At 49.0% G+C, this 20,000-nt stretch overlaps 1 protein-coding gene across 3 annotated transcripts in view; it reads left to right on the top strand.

Annotated features, from left to right (window-relative positions):
- The first annotated feature begins 286 nt into the window (after positions 1-286).
- Positions 287-20,000, top strand: part of LOC134107529 (dipeptidyl aminopeptidase-like protein 6) — a 47,756-nt gene continuing 28,042 nt past the window's right edge. The window contains exons 1-5 of one of the 3 annotated variants that reach the window (XR_009942787.1): positions 287-411; positions 1,540-1,658; positions 4,179-4,773; positions 4,854-5,006; positions 5,125-5,197. Coding sequence is in view for 1 of the 3 variants with exons in the window: in XM_062559386.1 (XP_062415370.1) it covers positions 17,513-17,563 (51 nt within the window). In the remaining 2 variants the exon portion in view is untranslated. Of the gene's footprint in view, positions 412-1,539; positions 1,659-4,178; positions 4,774-4,850; positions 5,007-5,124; positions 5,198-17,431; positions 17,564-20,000 lie in introns of those variants that run through there. The other 2 variants (XR_009942788.1, XM_062559386.1) reach the window with 2 other exon arrangements.

Raw genomic sequence — 20,000 nt, 5'->3', positions numbered from 1 at the left:
GAGTAAAGAACACATATGTTTTTTTACTGATTTAGATTAGTTTAACGTGTTTCTTCACTAATGGACTCTTCCACGATGTGGAGTTTAGAAGTATGCAGATATCAAAAGAGTGTGCAGTAAAGCTGTTGGGACGCTTTCCAGTCACCGTGCGGCACAACAACCGACTGAAGAGTGACTTTGGAAACCCATGACAGTAATGATCCGTGTCGTGGGCCTGGAAGAAGAATCTCACTTGTCTTGTTGTTTCCTCTCCTTTCTTCCCCCCGCCAGCTGGCAAAGTGACTGATGAAGAGGAGGAGGAGGAGGAGGAGGAGGAGGAGGCGGCGGCCCCGACAGCTCAGCCGGTATCAACATTTTGTTAAAGCGCGAGCCCACGAAGACATTAGCGCCGCCTCTGCATCAAGTCACCATGTGAGCATCTCCGTTTCCTTCCTCCCTGTGAAATGAGTCAGAAAGACATTTAAAGGGTTTAGAAAACAAGTTCTACGATTAAATACTCACACTGTATGAATGAATGAATGAATGAACGCACGTGACAAATAACACACCACTCCCACCCATTGATGCCAAATACATTGTGCTGTTATTTTTTTTTTGAACGTGAGGCTTTCATCAAAGCAGGAGTGTGTCTGTAAATGCATGTGCGTGACCTCAAAAAGAAACTTATGCAAAAAGGAAATTGGATCAGTTCTTGGTAAAAGCCGTGCGTGTCGGCATTCATGCTCGATATTCTCCACCCACGGAGGATGACACAATGACACCGAGAACAGGCCATTTATTCACCTCACATTATCACAAACAAACATCACACAGGTTAAAATTGCATTTTTTGTTTGTAGATATTTTTTATAAGGCACCGTTAGAATATTAGAAACAAGCCATTTTCCACCATTCCATTTCCAAGAGTCTGCAATGGGAAATCTTTGGCGGCTCTTCCAACTGAATTAGAAATTATTTCATCTCCGTGTCTGAGGCTTTCATCCATTTTCCTCTCAAGTCAATCAATGCGCTGTATTTCAGAGCTTTCCTCCCCGTCTTGATTTAATCTTAAATTGCAAAGCGATGCGTCGTCTCTGTGACTAGAATCAATTCTTGGAATTTCAAACAGATGTCGCACGGCAGTTGCCATTGACGACCGTCGAGATAACGACTATCGGGGGAGCTTTCTGCATGGTAACATCAACCACTTTTTAATCTCTGATGCACCTAACCAGAGCCAAGGTACCGAGATTTAAAGGTGAACACTAATTGTCTGTTTCAACTTGGAGCAAGAGGTTTAAGAGACAAATAATTCAAGATATTTATTAACTTCTCCACAGTATTTATTTGCAGGGGGGGGGGTTGAGATTAAACACCAATAAATACATGGATGAGTGAATCGGTGAGTGAACTTTCATTCAGAAAGCACCTTCTTGGACCCCTTGAAGATCTGAGCATCCGGACCTTGGAGAGTGATCTTTACATTGATTCTCAGAATGTTGAACGATCACCTGAATCACTTTCGTCAAACTTATGTTTGTCTTTTTGTTTCCTCATCAGGCATCAACATCAAAGGACACGTCACAATTCTTGTTACAGATGTGAGAGCCAAATCGGGCATGCACCCTGAGGAAGAGGAGTGGGCCAGTCGAGCTCAAAAGTGTGCAGAAGCAAGTGATGTAACGATGCCACACCTACGCTATACGGAAATGTACACACACACACACACACACACACACACACACACACACACACACACAGTTTACGTGCAGATGTTCTCACACAAGACAACACCTGACGTCAGGGGGCGACTTGAGAAAGTTTCCTCCTGAGGTGATTTGTGTTTGTCTTATGGAGCCGATTGCTGTGATGTCGGGCTCATTCATCAACACACACACACACACACACACATACAGAAACGTCCGTACACCGTCTCAAACCCCTGAGAGGCCTCAGAGGTCAGAGGTCGGGGGCGGACGTTTACCTCGATGAGTGTGGTCTTTGAGCAGCGTGACACCTCAGCGTCACAAGGCTGGTGCAGGTAGAGGCAGGAGTTCCAAAAACGCCAACAGGGACCAGGGGCATTCACCAACGACATATGACATGCAAACAATGACGCGGCAAGGTGTTTAGAGATCAGGCGTGGGGGCCTCCAGAGGTCGGCCAGGACCAGGCTCTGGCTGCCTGGCGTGGAGCGCAACCCTTTGTCCGAGTGATTCCTTTTGAGCGTGACCAGCAAAAAGAGAGGATTCCGTCGGCCTTCATTTCAACCGCCGAGCGTGAAATCGTGTGATCCGGTCTTCCTGTTGTGTTGTGTCCACTCACTTCTTCTCTTCAGAATTGAATTGAGAGTTTATCAAGTCTACAACTTAGTTTTACAAGGTTTGTAGTGGAAAGCAGGTTCATTGCAGCCGCAAATACTGGTACAACTGGATACTGGTACTGGTAGAACCTGATACTGGTTGTCTCTAGAATCCTGGTTTCTCCCTTCAGAGTCTCATACTCTGTCTTCAGAGTCTCGCACTCTGTCTTCAGAGTCTTGTACTCTGTCCTCAGAGTCGTATTCTGTCTTCCAGTTTGTCTGGATCTAGGCGAGTTTGGTTGTTGCGTTTGTGAGGAGACTTCTGCTTTCTGAGAGGCACTTCTCAAGGTCGATGTTGGTTGACTTTAGGGGATCTGCCTCCTTACTAACCAGAAGCTTTTCTCCAGAGAGCTTCTGAATTTCTTCCGTGTGATGTTTAACCACCATCTTGACATCTTGGAGTCTCTCATTCAGAGTGGAGATTTCCAGCCCTTGGGTCGCGATGGTCTGATGAGCCTGGGTCATTTCTGCCTCATGATCATTGACCTCTTTCTGGAGATCTGGGAGACACTGTTTCAGACCGGAGATTTCGAGCCCTTGTCTCTCGATGGTCTTCTGAGCCTCAGACATTCTTGCCTCATAATCTCTGGTCGTGTTCTGGAGATCTTGAATATTCTCCTTCAGACTATAAATGTTTTGCCTTTGTTCCTCCATTGTCTTCTGAGCCACGTTCATCTCGTTCTTGTGAAGGCTTGAGGGAGATAGAGGAATGGAGAGAGTAGGGGGGGAACAAGGGGCTAAATACCCTTCCTTCTGCTGTGTATTTAATGCTGTTTATTTCATGTGGTTTTTAGAGTTAATTTGCAACCATTGTTGTACACATCTTGTTTTATTCATTTCATTTAAAAACCAAGCATACCTCTAATGAAGAGACTTTTGGCTTCTTTATATTAAACATTAAGAATAATGAACACTTCAATCCTGAATTGAATGTTTAGGCGGAAGAGGTCAAAGGATGAGAAGATCTAATGTTGGACTGTGTTCCAAAGAATGTTACTTCAGTTTTATTATTACTATTTTGAAAAAAATAAGCAAGTTACCACTGATTGCGTCCATGTTAGTTCCACCTCAAAGCCAGATTTTAGGGCAGCATCTCGATTGCACAGAGACATTTTATTTCCAAGAGAAAACCTTTAAATTCCTTTTTCAAGGAAGAGTATCCCCAGTTACAGTGAGGCTGCAGAGCGAAGAGGTGGATCCACTAACAAGAGTGTCACACTTTTGCACTAACAAAGCGCTCCGGACCAGGAAGCTGCAGAGATGGAATGTGCTTGCTGGACAGTGCTCTCAATAAAATTGCCACAATTTATGGATTCAAATTCCTGATTGGTGTTACAAGAAGATATTGTCAGCACTTATGGATTTTTTTCTATTTGTTAGAAGGGCAAATATAGAGTGTTGAAAGGATGCCATGACCACCATGTTTCCCTGTTGACATGTTGTGCTCAGTGTTGGGTGTCCACCACTGGGTTGGTTTTTACACAGAGAAACATTACCTGCCCCCAGGTCTTTGGTAATATGTTGAATTACATTTCGATTCAGATAAAAAGCAAAGGGGGTTCAGTAATATTGGTTAACCTTATTAAAAAACATCCATCCAATAGCCACGCTAGTCATTGATTAATATTGCTTGTTGGAATAATTGCCACCATGGTTAACGTATAATTAATTCTGGGCTGCATGAAGTAATATATAAAATATATATATACTGCAGCATCGGTCTTATCATCATTTGTGAATGTGTTGGACGTTTATTGTATTAATTGACAGGTGGGTGATGGATGGAAGCGCATGGTGAACGTGAAACTAATGTAACCCATTACGCTGTGTCCTTCAGGTACCAGCCCCCAGTTGGACACCACATGGAGGGGGTGCCGCTCGCTGCTCCCCATCCGCAGTATTGAGGCGACAAACGAGGGAATATTTCTTGAGAAAATGATGGAGAATCCTGAGTTCTGGAAGCCATTAGTTATTTTCCTTCAGACAATATACCGTCAATGCATTTTTAGAGTCTCTCACCCCTATCTAATTGTCATACTTCATGGAGCCTTCCCCTCCAAACATTCCTTCATTACGCTATGATCGATACCTCAGGTCGAGATAATGATTGTAGTCGTCCCAAACAATGTGTCACTTGTAACAGTTGGTGTCAGTCCTTTTATTGGCATTTGATAGTCACTCGGTGTTGGTCTTATGAGCCACTTTACCAAGAGTCACGCGCATCGGTATTTACAGGCAATACGGTGTCTGCTCTGGATCGGGCGCGCGGCTCCTTCCTCAGCCCCGTGGCCGTCAGGTGCGATGCGCATGCGCAATTGCTGAGAGGGCGCGCACACACACGCAATCCACATACACTTACACGTAAACGTGCACACACAAATCCGTCCATGTGAGAGCAGGTCGGTGTCTATAAGCAGTAGATGCAACGTGCGGTAAGTGGGCTAAAAGCGTCAGTTCTAACGGGGTTGTTTTTCTCATCGGATTTTTGTTTGTCCTCGTGACTAATCAGCAGCAGCGCGTCCGGTGAGACGTCGATCAGGAAGCGTGGCTGAATCCTCTGGACTAACAGCCGGGAGGACATTGGACAGGTTGACGCGTCTGTGGAGGACACGCGCGCTCTTCGCGCAACAGATCGCAAGAATCGTGGGTGGTTGGAGCGCACAAGGTGAGCCCACTCCCCCCCCCCCCCCACGCACTGCCGGGCACGTCCTCTTCGATGTCACTCCAACTTTGACCGAAAAAACACCCGCAAGACTTCATTCGCTTTTGTCCCTTCTTTTTAGTTAAAAAGTTTCCGCCATGAACCAAACGGCTGGAGCCACGAATGCGTACCGCAGATGCTCCAAAGGGGGGAAGGTAAGGAGAAGTTATTGGAATGGCGTGTACTGCTCGCATGCTTTGGTGCCGGGGGGGGGGAGTGGGGCTGCAGGCTGCACCGATGTCCGGGTTTGGAGACGTGACGAAATCCGTCCTGGGTACCATTAGTTTGGCGGATGAATGACCGGATGAAAGATGTCACGTTGGAAGCTTTCGGGCAACATGACGAGCAGAGAACAAGTGCATCTGCAGTTATTTTTCACCTTGATGTCGTTTCCTGCTCAAACCTCATGCGTTTCAAGCAGAGGTCCAATATGAAGACACGGATCCACCCCACGCATGTTTTACTAAACCTGTGAGCACCGTTAGTGTGTGTGTGTGTGTGTGGCTCTGTCAACATGCACCATCAGTGAGATGATGAAGTGTGAGAACTTGTTCATCTCCAGCAGCCACAGCAGATTTACCCATGTTTACTAATATTGATTTTTGGGCAAAAAAAAAAATAGATCTGATGTGTATTGATTGGAGGGGGCTCTTCCACAGCGATGTGCTAAATGAGTCGTGTGACTTTACACACACACACACACTGTTGCATCGTGATGGTTCTCTCGGCTTAATTGACACTGACCTGTTTGCTTCTCTCTGCGTGTGATGGGTCACACAATAAAAGCTGTGCCCTCATGAAGGGCTTTTGGGCCGCTAAGTGGAAACATTACAGCTCGGCTGACCTTAAAAGAACAGGGTCAAAACATGGAAATCCGGATTTGATCAGAGAAGAAACGCACGGTTCAGTTTGCAGGGGAATACAGACGTGTAATCCGAAGGTTAAAGTCACCGGCGAACACCTAAAAGTAAATAATAGACGTATAAATAAACGTCATGGCGGACATAACTCTCACAAGCGCAAATGAGTTTTTGCGCCTCCCACACATCGACTCTGACCTCTTGCATCACTCTTCGGCAGCATCCTCTGTCCTCTACAGACTGCTCGGGTTTCTGTTATTTGTGCTGCAGAGGATTCTCTCTTCCACCCCCCCCCCCCCCTCCTCCCTTTCTGGGGAGTGTGTATTTCCAGTCGTGCTGACAGTCAGACCCGGATTAATGACCCGCTGATGAGGTCCGCGTGGGTCCCGCGGGCCTCCCGGCAGGATGAGACCCACACGGTCACGGCCGTCAGCTCGTGACGAGCTCTGACAGCTTTGTAGACACCTGAAATGAGAGGAGGTGGGGGGGGGGGGGGGGGGCAGGTGTGCTGTGTCCGGGGATGATTATTCGGGGATCCTTGAGAATTCCATGTAATGCCATTTCCCGCGGCTTGCGTATCTTGTTTTGCACGACTGACCCAGAGACGTTAAAAAAAGAGCGACTCCAAAGAAGCTGTTCGCCGTGAATCCGTCACTCCGGCGTCCACGTCCTTGTTATCTGCCGTGTTTTTTGTTTTTTTGTCCGTCCCACAGCGAGGGAGCTGAGTGTTTCAATGCAACAAAAAAAAAGAAAAAAAAGATGATCTGGTTAAGCGTAACGGCGCCAGTGTTTTTGTTGTCCCTCCTATCACAGATCAGCAGCCTCGCTTTCACGCCTGGGGGAGAATCAAAGAGACGGATTGTGGGCTGACAGAGGCCTCTAAAGACCATCATGCAGCGCAGCGGCGTCTCTGAGGCGCGTGCAACGATACAGCTTCTGCCTTCAACTAATACTAAACTATTTCCTTGTTTCGTGATATTTTCACTTTATCGTTCTAGCGGCAGAGACGAAAAAAAGCTCAGGGAGGAGGTATTAAAAAGGACACAACTAAAAATAAATCTTATTCAGACAGACAGAAAATGTATCGGCCACTGCTGTGATGACTGACCACTCATCATTTTTAAAACCAACATTTCAAATCTACTGTAATAGTGTAGTACCCGTAATAGTGAGACATGTTTCCTCCATGAGTGAAATTGGGAGACATAAAAGAACTGTTTATGAAAAGTCCACGTGAAGCATTATCAGCTTGCCTTTGGTCCTCTGGACACAAGGCGGCCACCAGAGGGCAGTGTGGCACTTCCCCACACGCACCTGCAGGAAGGGTCGCTTTGTCTTTGTCCTTTTGCCTTCTCCTCTTTGGACTGAGCTCGTGTCTCCATATACGTCATTCCTGGATAACGTGCACTGGCTGTTTTGTCCCTTTTTTTTAAAGATCAAAGATATATTTCGGCTCTTTTTAAGACATCCAGGATTACTGCAGCTTTCACGGGGGCCCTTTTTTTGCCGTGAGATCGATTCGGAGCGACGCTCTCGTCTGACTCTGCACTTTGCTGCTCCTTCTCTTCGGCCTTGTCCCGGTCACAGCCGGCTTGTGTGATCGTCTTTGCCCCCCCCCGACAGACGCGCTGTGCTGAACCCCAATTAGCTCCCCCGCAGTCTCAGATCCAGTCGCAACTTTGCTAATCTCTGCAGCTGCGGAGCCCAGAAAATCCGCCCCCCCCCCCCCCCCCCTCTCAAATCTTCCAATTATAGTTTAATTATGAAAACGCAAAAGTTTAATTTGTTACAAAAAGACAACAACAACTTAATTGATGATCCTTTGCAATGAATGTGTATTAACTGCTGCTGTCCAAATATAAATTGATGATAAATTGTCAGTGGAAGTTATAGAACTTGAAATCCCCCAAGGTTCATTAGTCTATTTGTTTATCCCATCACTATGTGGATTAATTTGTTTTTTTTTAAAACTAAAACTCATTTGTTTCTGCGGGCTCGCATCAGAATACAAATAACCGCGATGGCAGCCAGTTATTCAGAGAGCAAAAAAGTGCTAAACGGCTACTTGGAGGCGAGTGGTATCTGGTCGGAGTTGGACTCCTTAATTACCGCGGCTTTGTTGGCCAACAGCAGGGCAAACACCGGCGCCAATGTGCCAAGGATCGATCCCTGCTCTCATTACGCTGCGGGGGCCCATTGGCATGCAGGCGGACCCCTCCCACCCCCTCACACGGCTCTATGGAAATGATCATTGATTTTCCCCTCTTCCTTTTCCTTTTTTTTGGGGTCTTTCTGAAATGGCAGAAGGGACGCCCATCTCAATTGTCCTTTGAATGAGCCTCTGCTGCTCATTAGCACCAGTGATCTCCGTCTCACCCGTGTGATCTCCGTCCCGCTGCTCTCCACCACACACAGGCACATAAAACGAAGGCACCTCGTGCATCTCTTTCTGTATTTGTGTGTGAAATGTTTAGAGTGTACACAAAGCCACATCTGAAAGCCCCCCCCCTCCCCTTTTTGAAGTGAATAATGCAGCACACTGACTCACTCACTTTCAACACCAGCGGGTGAAGCGTTTTTTTTCCCGAAATGCATTGCAGACTCCTAATTCTGCTGTAGTGGCATTTGTGTTTTTGGGGGTTGTGTGCACACTTATCCATCAGGTGCTGCCCCCCCCCCCCCCTGAGTCCTACTACAGCCAGTGTTTTGAGCCTGAGAACGCCACGTGAACACAGCGAGCCGCACAGCTCAGTCCGACGCCGCGGCTGATTGACACCTCGGGGAGTCACTGAGACCTCCGCGGGCCTTCTTGGAGTGTAGCGGCGACCCCGGGGTCGTGACAGCCCATCTGGCTGGCGTTGTCACAAGCAGCCAACAAGGCCCCGGGACCACGGCACGACGACGACGACGCCGCCGCTGGTCGGGAGACGGGCTCAACTGTCTAAAATCAGTCCCGGATGTCTCATCCAACCCGACTGTATCTGATGCTGTCCGAGGCTCGTCACTGTGCGTTTTTACAACCGGCGCCACTTGTGATGTGGGGCCTTTAATCGGGTTTGAGTGGATGAAACGGTGCGACAGCCTCACAACGCGGTGAGAGCATCAGAGCCAATCGGTGGAAGGCGGTTCATTCGGAACGATCGCACTGACTGCTGCACCAAGCAGAGAGGGAACGTCTTAACAGAGACAGAGTGGGACATTCCATCGTATTGTGTAAGAAAACTGCCCCTCAGAATCTCCAGATAAAACACTCCGTCCTCATTAGAGTCCGCGGGAAAAAAAGGCCTCCTTCGACGCTGTTTATCCTCATACATCCTGAACCCACGCAACAGCGCTCGGGGCAAACTCATGTGTCGATTGTCCTTGGTCAGCCATCCAGAGAGATGCATACAAATAGACATACCTGTTCCCGGGGTAACCGCGCCGCACATTCCAACAGCAGGGTCTTGTAGAAGAAGAGCAAGAGAAGCAGCGTTATCCACGCATTTACAGATGTGCGTTAACAACAACAAGTGATCGATCCGGATTAGTGATCCGACTGTCAGTTAGTCTTAAGCACATCGTCTCTTGGAGAAAAAGGCAGAGGAAAAAACATTGAGTGAAGTCGAACGGTTTGAAATGGTCCTTTGAATCCACGGGGCAGGAATACAAAGAAGGCTTGAGCAATGTGATGCGTAATGACGTGTCAGAACGGAGCGCTGAGTCTTGCGTGAATGTATCACCGCGTTAGTCCACATGCTCGATCATTTTGGTCCTGTGCGCTTCGGAGACAGTTGAAGACAATTATGCCCTCAAAACGGAGCGTTTCTGGCAATTAAAATGCACGTTGTAATGATATGCTGGGCACTCTGATTGTCATGAATATGAACTTGCAATGAAAGTAAACGGAACAATAAATGCAAGAGGGAAATGTGTACAAAGGATCCTTTTGGAATGCGCTCTGCTGCTGAACCGTATACCTTCTAGGTGTAGACCACCTGCAGGTCTCAAACCTCTCTGCCCCTTCCTGGGCATGGAGTCCATCGTCACAGCTCGCCATCTCTCGCTTTAAACTGAGCCTTTAAGTGTCGAAGCGCCGACTGTCTCCACCCATTTGTCAGCCCGCCCCCCCCCCCCGTTTCCTCTTCTGAAGGTGCTACCTGCGTCCTCCTGGATGCTAATTCCTCGCTTTTCATCTCCTAATCAAACTCCTTTTATTCATGAGGCTGTTGCTCTCTAAGTAGTTGAGATATTCCTCGTCCTCGATGGCCTCCCCCCCCCTCGTTTCGGGTTCATTCTCATGGTTTTCCAGCATTGATTTTAAATCCCAGCTGTCCGCTGCCATTCTGCAGTCCATCCGTCTGCTGCTGCTGTTTTCAGAGACTACGTCGTCTGCCCGAAATCCAACTGGATTCTCCTCGGGGTCCGGTGCACAGGAAGTGAACAACTTCCCATTAAATTCCAAGAGATTTTGACCTTTGGAAGCAAAGGACCTTGAATTGCGTGTTGTTTTTATGCTCATTTACCTCGGAGGGACATCGGGGTCTCGTCGTGTTCAGTCCCAGCCATCTCTTCACAACCTTCCCGTTCTGTCACGTCAGGATTGGTACTGTACAAAGGGAGGGGGGAGACAACCGCAGGGTTTATGTAATCACACTGTAGCGCTGTGAGGTGAAATGTGAGCGTGTCCCGGTTCATTCTGCAGGAACCTTTTCTCTCAAATGAATTCTCTTTATTGTTTTTAGTGCTTTTTTTTTTCTCCTATAATAAGTTTTTTTTAATTTATTTTTTATTCGCCAGCCTGAAAAGTGAAATCCATAAAGCCTTATGAGCTTTATGGATTCATTCTATTCATAATGAATTCGTCATGTGATTTCCAGTAAAGTTATTTCATTCAAGTTTCCATTTCCTGGGAAAAGCCAGAAAAGCATCTTCTTTTTAAACCACAAAGGCTCTTTACAAAAGACTCTTCCTCATCAGAACCGTGATGTGGAACCATATTTGGGGATTCCATAATTCCTCCTCTTCTTCATTATAGTCCTAAGTGTGTTCCAGGGAATCCCCCCCCCCCCCTCCTAAGCAGAGCCTCTCAGCCGTAAGGCCCTTGAAGACCTGACGTCGGCTCCTGGCTGCTCATGCGTGTCTTGGCGCGCTCACGCTGTGCAACAAAGACACCTACGGGTCAAATCCTTTTTAATTAGAATCACTTCACTTGATTTCAGGTGAAAGCATATTAGCTTTGTACATGCTTTGAATGTGATCGGTTAAAATCCAGCATGCTGCCGAGCCTCCGGTTTTCAGGCGTTTGAGCTTCCTGCTTCAGCAATGCAGCGGTGTGTCCTCATTTTGAAATGATACGGGTTTGAAGGCACTGTGAGTTTTACACCTTCTTTTACAAGACAAACCGAGTTAATGTGTCAAATCAGGCTCTTTGTCACCGTCTTAAATAACCACTTTAAAATCACTGGGCTCTTTATTGCGCTCTTTAACGGGGGATTTAAAACCTTCTATGTGCGCTGCACATAATCATTTGAACTATAAGGCCGTCATCTAGCCCTCTTTACCCTGACTGCTTGGCCGTGACTTTTTCCATATGCTTTTTTTTTTTTTTCCCGTCCTTGTGTGACTGCACTTCACAACCTGCAGAGCCGTTATTGAAATGTGCGGCGCGGCCCGTTTTCACACAACCCGCCGGAGCCAATTTTATTGACTTATTGCAGAAAGCTGGTGTGTGAAAGATAGCACGAGCTGGGCCTGTCCAGGCGCCCCCCCCCCCCCCCCGGCAGGTAAAGAGAGCTGATTTGTGCTCTACGCCCGAAGACCAGACGGCGCTCCCCTTGACAATGAACACTCGCCGCCTGTAAACAACGGCTTTATTGTGAAAACACAGAACCACACTGGGACATTAACACAAATGGATAAAGAGCAATGGGGCGGTGTGGAGGGTGGGGGGGGGGGGGTGATGATGCTGAGCACCGCCGGCCGTTAATAACAACCCGAGGAGTTCTGAGAGAAATGAAGGGCTCAGTGGAGCAATCCACCATCTCTTCAGCTCAATTCACGAGTTAAGCCGTCATTTTGAGTTGAACCAAAGCGCGGCACTTTCTGAAATTTCACTACTGCCGAGCCCCACCTCGCTGCCTGTTTGTATTAGTTTAACCTAATGGGCTTCGTGCCTCCAGAGACGGGCCAATCTAAAAGGAGCAGCGCGGCTGCAGACCACAGCGGGAAAGTGGGACAGATATGCAGGTGCGATGTCAGAAAACCCGCCCAGTCAGCCTCCTCCTTTTAATGCATGAAACGCGTTCATTCCGCCGCGTGGTTATTCTCTGGGGGAAAAAAAAGACGGCGCCTCCTCTGGTCTTTTTAGCATCATTAGCTCTTAATGACGACGTTAATGCGCGTCTTAATGAGACACGCGGTGACCCCACAACTCGACCGCTTTCAATTATCTCTGTGAGATCAACATGGTGTCCCGTCTTTCGCTTTGTTTGCTCTTTTGCAGCTGACTCTGGAGTTTGTGAGGCGGGACACTAAAGCTCGAACAGCGTTGGAATCGCTACGTCACCAAGGCATCAGCTACCTTACCCAATGCAGGGCCTTCTCATTCCGAGGACGGTTTGCTGCTCCCGTGATTTTCCCGTGAATAATCTTATTTCATGTTGTGGCTGAGTTCAGCGCTATGAAACATGGGGGGGGGGGGGGGGGGGCTTTCATGGCTGTGTCCAAAGAACAGAAACAGAAATATCCAGAAACAGCTGCGAGCATCTGAGCTAACACCAGCACCACGCTAATAGAGGGGGAGGAGGAGTCTCGAGTCAGTAGACGAAGCGTCTCATTGGTCGAGGGGGGGAAAGGCCTTGGATGCCCCCCCCCCCCGTCACCCACCACTCGAGCCGCAGGTCAAACAAAGACGTCTCAGAGCGCCGCTCTACAGTGCCGGCACCCCCCCCCCTCCCCCCCACGCACTAAACACACCGGACAGACGCGCTGTCGCTCAACAGGGTTGTTTACCAGACATTTTCCTGCCGGTGTGTGTGTGTGTGTGTAATTGTGTCACTAATTTACATGCCGACAACGATCTCTGGCGAGGTTACATCCGGCTGATTGATGGGCGCGCTGTTGCCCCAGAAACCACCTTGAGGGATGTAATATGACTCCCCCCCCACCCCGTTATCAGACACGGAAGCATATTCCTGTGCTTAATCTCCTCCCAGTGGACGTCCACAGGAGCCACGCGGCCTCCGTGGGCTTCGGCTGCCGCTGAGCGACGGCCTCCCTTCCGGTGGCGCGTCTGAATGCGGCGTGTTTGAAAAGCGGCAGCAATTCCAAAGGAGGACGAAGAGGAGGACGAAGAGGAGGACGGCGTCTCGACGTCTCATTAGTCGCCGGCGTAGTGCACAAACTTCCCGTGTAAGATCGCAGCGTCTCACAAATGACAGGAAATTAGTGGCGTTTTTTTTTTTTTTTTTTTTCCAGGGGAATTAATTCTATTGATGAACGATAATGTGAGGGCCTAAAAGCAGCAGATGTAGTCCGACGCAAAGGGAGGACTTGTGAAAGGACAAAGACGCGTAATCGCTACACGGAGACAGAGACGTCGCGTGCAGATAAAACCGGATTTCACTTCATAACGGGCCGTCGAGAAGGAAATATCGCGTGAGAAAGGTTAGACGGAGGGTTTATTGGCAGGCTCCTTCGTTTTCAGCACGCCCACGGGAGGTCCAATGAGAAGAGGGCAACTGGGCGGCTCCGAGCGACTGGAAACCCCCGACTGCCAATCACTTTCACTCCCATCGCCCAGTCATGTTTACCTGCAGCTTAAGTTTTATTGTGTATCGGGTCATTTTAGACCCTCAGAACTAACGGTTAGCTTCAATAAGACCTCTGGCTGCAAAAGGGAAAACCGGAGAACTTCCTCTTTCTAATTTGGTTAATAATTCTGTGCCCGTTCGTCGCGGCTTCGCTGCCTGTTCTGTGTGAGAACGGACGCCATGTCGCGCCGTGTCTGTTTAGCATATTCATGTGCGTGGGCCCAGCGCTGCTTCGGCGTGTCAAATGCCTCACAGCCACCAAGAGGGTCACAGCGACCGCCCCCAGAGACGTGTCATTTGACTCGAGATCAAATCGTGCTTCTTTTTGACTTTTGTTTGCATGATATTGATTTAGTTTCCCCTCGTACTTTACACTCGCATCCAGTTTTTTTTTTTTTTTTTTTTTGGGTCCGCTCAAGTGTGAGTAGTGAAGCCTGAAGCCAGCTGCTGTGCTGTGGGGGCTCATCGCCCGGGCAGAGTAGGTTAAAGTGATGAATTTGATCCAAGTTCCTGACAAACGCCTGCTGTTCAGGGCAACTGTCCCATTAATATTCAGATGTGCTCACCGGCTGCGCCGCGAGGTGATGGGGTGGGGGGGGCACAAGTCCCCATAAGTTGGGTAATAATTACAGTAACTTTCCTGCTTCGCCGAGGCGCCGCGCTCTGGCGATTTATGGCGCGTCGTATTTCATCAGGTCGCGTCGAAGTCGGTGCGGAGCCACATATTTCACACAAGATCACGGGGCTTTTCGGCGTTTTGGGAAACTAAACTAAGAAGTCCTTTTTTCTTCAGGTGAGCGTGAAAGGTGTTAAACCCAGCAAAAACCAAGCAAACGACGACAGCACGCCGGTCGAGGTCACGACCTTTTGCGGCGACGCCACCAATAGACACCCCCCCCCCCCACCCCCCTCCCCCCTGCATCCAGTGGGCCGGATTAATGTGCGCGCCACATGCCCGTGCGCCGCTGTTTCCCTGCTCCCGAATTCATTAGAGATGGTAACGATCTGTCGTCCTGACAGTCCGGGGCGGGGAAGGTCGGCAACAAACCTCTTATCTCGATTGCGGAGCCCCCCCCCGCCCCCCCCACCCACCAGCGGAGAAGTGCGCCCATCAGTGCTGAGAGAAATCCAGAGGAGGATGTTTGAGATGCAAATAAGCCGGAGTGTATGTGCTCGGTAATGGGTTCATTTTCTGCGATATTTCGGATTTGGTGACTCAAAGCTTGAGCCCCGTTTAAAGTGGAAAAAGCCCATTGAACCCACACATTAGCATATTTTAAGACTAGTCTGTAGTGTAGCAGATGCTACCGCAGCTTTTCCTCTTATTTTCTTTCAGCTGAAGACCAGCTGTGTCAGGGAAGGGGAGCTATTGGCAGTTTTCTGCCGTCTAACGTTGACGCCGACGCCGCTCTGGCGAAACGGCAAAAAGACAAAAGGTGACAGCAGCCCCGAGGATATCACGGTACCAAGTAATTAAGTTAATAATGAATCCATCGATCTGCACCGTGAGGGTCTCGGCTTGAGTTTATTGTGCAGGATGACTGCCGTCCCTCAGAACGCGGCCCGCTCTCCGGACTCTTCTGGGGATTCAAGCCAATGGTGCAGTTTGATGTCTGATGTGTGTTTTTGTTTGCTCGAAGTTCTTCTCGACACGATTCAGAAATGGTCTGTTAAGGATGTTGGTGACTGTTCTGTGTTCAACAATGAGTTCATTTCTGCTGGGTTTTTAAGCGTTACGATGATTTCCCCCGGCTTTTCTTAGTAAGTCCCGCCCTCCGCTTTGTTCGAGCGCCATGATTGGCCAGGCACTTGCCCACAGACTAACAAAGCAGGAATAAGCTCAGATAAAACACAGAGGGAGCTTTAAATAATTTTTCATTTCATTTCCTTTTGTGTACCATCACAGACCACTGATCGTTACACAACTCCAACCAAAGACTTGAAGAAGAGGGGGGGGGGGGCTAAGCTTGTTTTTTTCGTAGTTTTGCTTCTGGTTTCGGCTAAGCGCCTGTGTGTCGTGATTGTGTCCTTGTTGGCGCTCGGTCCGCGTGACACTGTGGAGTCGGGCAGCATCTGTGTCCGTCCCGTCCCCCCCCCCCCTTACCCTCCCCTCGGCAGGGCTCCCATGCAGGGCCGCGGCGCCTCGGCTGCTGTCTGCTCGGCAACAGTCCGCCGCCGCGGCCTTCACACCCGAGACGGCGCCCGCCATGCGTTGTTGCTGCAGATGTCCTTGGCTACCTGTGTGTGTGTGTGTGTGTGTGTGTGTGTGTGTGTGTGTGTGTGTGTGTGTGTGTGTGTGTGTGTGTGTGTGTGTGTGTGTGTGTGTGTGTGTGTGTGTGATGGATTCTGTACACAACGCCGTGCGCAGGCCAGCTCGTGGGGTCCGAGCAGAGTTTGCGCTTTGTGAACATGAAGCGTCATTTTTTTTTTTTGTTTAAGCGTGCCTTTTGACAGGTGAAGCCCGGGGACGCGTTGTGATGGAAATCACTCCAAAACCAAGACGCACAACAGCGGCTCAGCGAAGCCGCAGCGCAGCCAGCTATCGTTGTTGTTTTCTCCCTTTGTCAGCAGTCCAGGCCCCCCCCCCCCCCCCCCATTAGGTTGTTTTGACAGCCTTGTTCACCAGTAATTAATACCAGGCCCCTTTTTTAAATGAGATTTACGTGAGACCTGCTGTTTGCGCTCGGCGGTTGGCGGAAGCTGCTCAACGGACTGCGTGCCGGGAGTTGGGGACACTTTATTTGGTTTTTATTGCGGTACAGTATGCTTCCCAGGGTCCGGAGATGTGCTTTCGATCGATATCGATTCCCAAAGAGAACGGAGGCAGCCTTCATCTTGAAAGCGGTGTGATGCAGATGGCTCGGTCATAAGTGGGTGTTTCTCTTTTAACTAAAAATAGTCGGTAGAGACAGGTAGAGTAAATGTTGCATTCACACCGCAAGGCTTGAACATCAACGGTGTAAAACGATGTCATTCGTTTTCATTCATATGTCTCTTTTGGGATTAGTTATTGACGGCAATAAGGGAAATCAATAAGCTTTTATCTGGGACTTAATGAACTTTAACTGTAATTGAGATGGAGAAGAGGACATTACAAATTCTGAAGAAGAAAAAGAATCGATGGTACCGCGTCGAGGCTCGAGAGTTGTTGTCCTAGACAAAGTTAATCCTCATTGTTTGTGCGTCCTTCGTAATCAGCGTACACTTTTGTGCAGGAGGCTGGTTACCAGGTGACTCGCTGTGTCAAAAACACTAGCAAACCGTAGCACTTAAATTGTACTTATAATGGCACTTTTCTATAAACATGTTTTGAAACTGCTTATTTGATGAAAATTGTACTTTCTTGTGACTTGTTCTTGAGAGTTTGTATCTCTATGTGGAAATGCACTTATTGTAAGTCGCTTTGGATAAAAGCGTCAGCTAAATGACATGTGATGTAATGTAACAAAACAACTGGTTAGGACAAAAACACCAGCATTGACTTAGTTATCTTATTTATACTGGCCATATACTCCCCCCCCCCCCCCCCCCCCCCCAACCCCATCTCAAAGGATCGCTCGCATCTCCCTCCCTTTCTGAGGGAAACCACCCAAACTTATCTACCCCCCCCCCCCCCCCCCCCTCTGTATGCGAGGGAGGAGGACTCCACATTTTCTGCAGCGGGGAGGGGGGGGCGTTGTTTTCCCTAATCAATCCGCTCGGTTTGTGAGCCCACCCACTCATGAACCGGCTCACTACCTCGGGGGGGGGGGGGGTCTGGGTGGGATCCGTCTCCAGAAGTGTGCACATCCTCGATCCTCCCGGAGCGGACGGCAGCATGAAGGAGAAGAGTCTCATAGAGACTGCAAAGATGCAGGGCAACATGATGGTAAGCGCGCTCGTGGTTCTTGTTTTTTGACGGGGGGGGGGTTCCCGACATTTCCCGTAACGCCGATGGGGGGGGGGGGGGAGGTTGGTTCCGTTTTCCCGTGTCGGTGTGGCGCGGCGTGGAGCCAAGCGGCGGATCTCACGTCTCCATTCGGCGTCTTTTACTCACTGATCCCACTAAGAGGGGGGGGGGGGGGGTGCTGGGTGTCCACGCCCTTTCCTGGGGGGTGGTTTTGGTAACGTGTCCGTCCCTGCATGCAAGTAGAACCGAGCTGGCGGAATACGAGGCGCAGGGAGTTGGAAAGTTTTTTTTTTTTTTTTTTCTTCTCTCTCCGTGACGCCGACCGTAATAACGGATCACCGGGGCTCTGCGGGCAGAAGTAACCCTTCGCCCAAAGAGGGTCCCATTAATATTTCACTGCATCTGAAGGCGCGGGGGATATTGCACCCCGCTTGTCCTTCTGCGGGGAGCTGCAGGGGCATCGGTGAGGACAGAATACCAAACGTGCGCCGACGTGTTCAGTATCCTCACTCATGGTCTGATCAACTTTCTCTCTCCGGGCAGTTAAGTTAATGCTCCCCCTCCCCCCCCCCCCCCCCCCCCCCCACAACGATTGCGTTACATACAGCTGAATGATGCTCTGCAAACACTGGAGGCCGTTTTGGACGATCTGGGCCACAGCTGTGTGGTTCCTCTTGGTCTTTAGTGCGCAGAGTGCTTATCGCCTTTATCCCAACATAATGAAAAGCATAATGAAAAGTGGTGTAAACACGGGGGTTTTATTTAATCCTCATGTTTACCAGCACCTCTTTATTGGATCTTTTCCCTCCCAGCCAAAGGTGAGGCAACAAGGTGACATCCGACACGGCTCCTTCTTCCTAAAAGATAGCGCTTTCAATGAATCGGCCTCGGTGCAGATATGCAAAGGGTCATCCTAACCTCGTACATGCCTTCTGTCCGCCAGGACGCGTGACGTCTGGTTGTGACGGGTCGCCCCCTGACGGCGCGCTGCAGTTTAGGGCGGCTGACTGTGTGTTTACTGTCACGTTAGTGACTGTCATGTTAATGAGGGCTGCGCTGGGGTTGGACCGATTGGACCCAACGGGAATCACTCTGGCCTCTCCTGCACATTCCACCTCGTTAAAGTTGGGGTTTGTGCGTATAGATGACAAATGAATATTCAATTGATAACTTGACACCACTTCAATTGTGTCCTTGGCTTTCTTTTTTTCCTTCATCTATTCATGGCAGTACATCTTCCAAGCTATTTAGTTTCTTTTAAACGCCTTGTGTTCAGTCACTCGATCTGGAAAGGTAATGCTATTTTATTTTGGCAACAGTATCGCGCTCCAGAGGGCTATTGATGCCTCAGAGTTACTTAGTTTGCACCATATTGACGTTGCAACACAAGAGGATGAAATATGTTGATTGTTGATTGCGTTGAACCATAATTCATTTTACAGTAAATCAATTCACATTAACTTTCTATCAAAGGCGTTTTGATATAATGTGTTAATGTGGATTCAACTTTGAACTCGGCAAGAAAGCAAAAAAGCACATTTCCCCAAAACTGAACCCCCCCCCCAAATAATTGTTTTTTAATAAACCAGACCTAATAAATGGAAGCATTATGAGTTTTAGAACCAGCTTCCCTCGTTTTGGAGCTGGTTAAATATTTCCATGCTGGCTTCATCTCTGATATCAGCCAGACTCGTGACATTTCTTGTCCCACGTGGCCCCCTGAATGAGATCTACACACGTTCGCACCTCATCGGGTCCCGCTTCCCACAGACGGAAAGAAGAAACCATTTCAAATGTCCAAATGTTACGCATTCGGGCATTGATCGCTTGTTTTATTGCCTTATTGATGTTTTCACATAGCTACATCCCCCTAAATTAATTGTTCGATTTTATTGACGCAATCAGCCGTCGAATCAATTGCCTTTCGGGGGGGGGGGGGGGTCGGAAAGTACGTGACCCCAGGGGAGCTTTTAGTGATTGCTTCCTGCGCCACGCAGAGGTCGCCGTCTGGCTGTGGCGTCTCAGTGGGGAGCCCCGCTCAATCTGCGAGGACTGATTCATGGCTGTCGGACAGTATTCAGTCAAATACCGGATAATGGCGGCCAAAACACCACGGAATGCTGTTGTCCGCCCGCTTGCAGGCCCGGTGGAAGCATGCTAGATGTCTGCAGCAGACGTGTGAGGCTTCTGGCAGGAGCTCACAGCCGAGGATCTGCTTCTCTGGGCTTATGGAGTGGGAGATTTAATCCTGGGGGAGAAAGAGGCAAATGGACGTTTCTTATTGTGTTTTTTTGGCTCTTTAACTGCGGAAGCGGATTTTTTCATTAAGCTCTCTGTGTTTGTCAGTTACCGGCTGACATTTGATCCCACGCCTGACGCCTTTTTGGAACCGACTCCGGCGGGGGGGGGGGTGGCG

Source organism: Pungitius pungitius, chromosome 19 (assembly GCF_949316345.1).
Source record: "Pungitius pungitius chromosome 19, fPunPun2.1, whole genome shotgun sequence".
Classification (NCBI taxonomy): domain Eukaryota; kingdom Metazoa; phylum Chordata; class Actinopteri; order Perciformes; family Gasterosteidae; genus Pungitius; species Pungitius pungitius.
The sequence above is the reverse complement of the archived record's forward strand: the minus strand, read 5'-3'. Positions and strand labels throughout refer to the sequence as shown.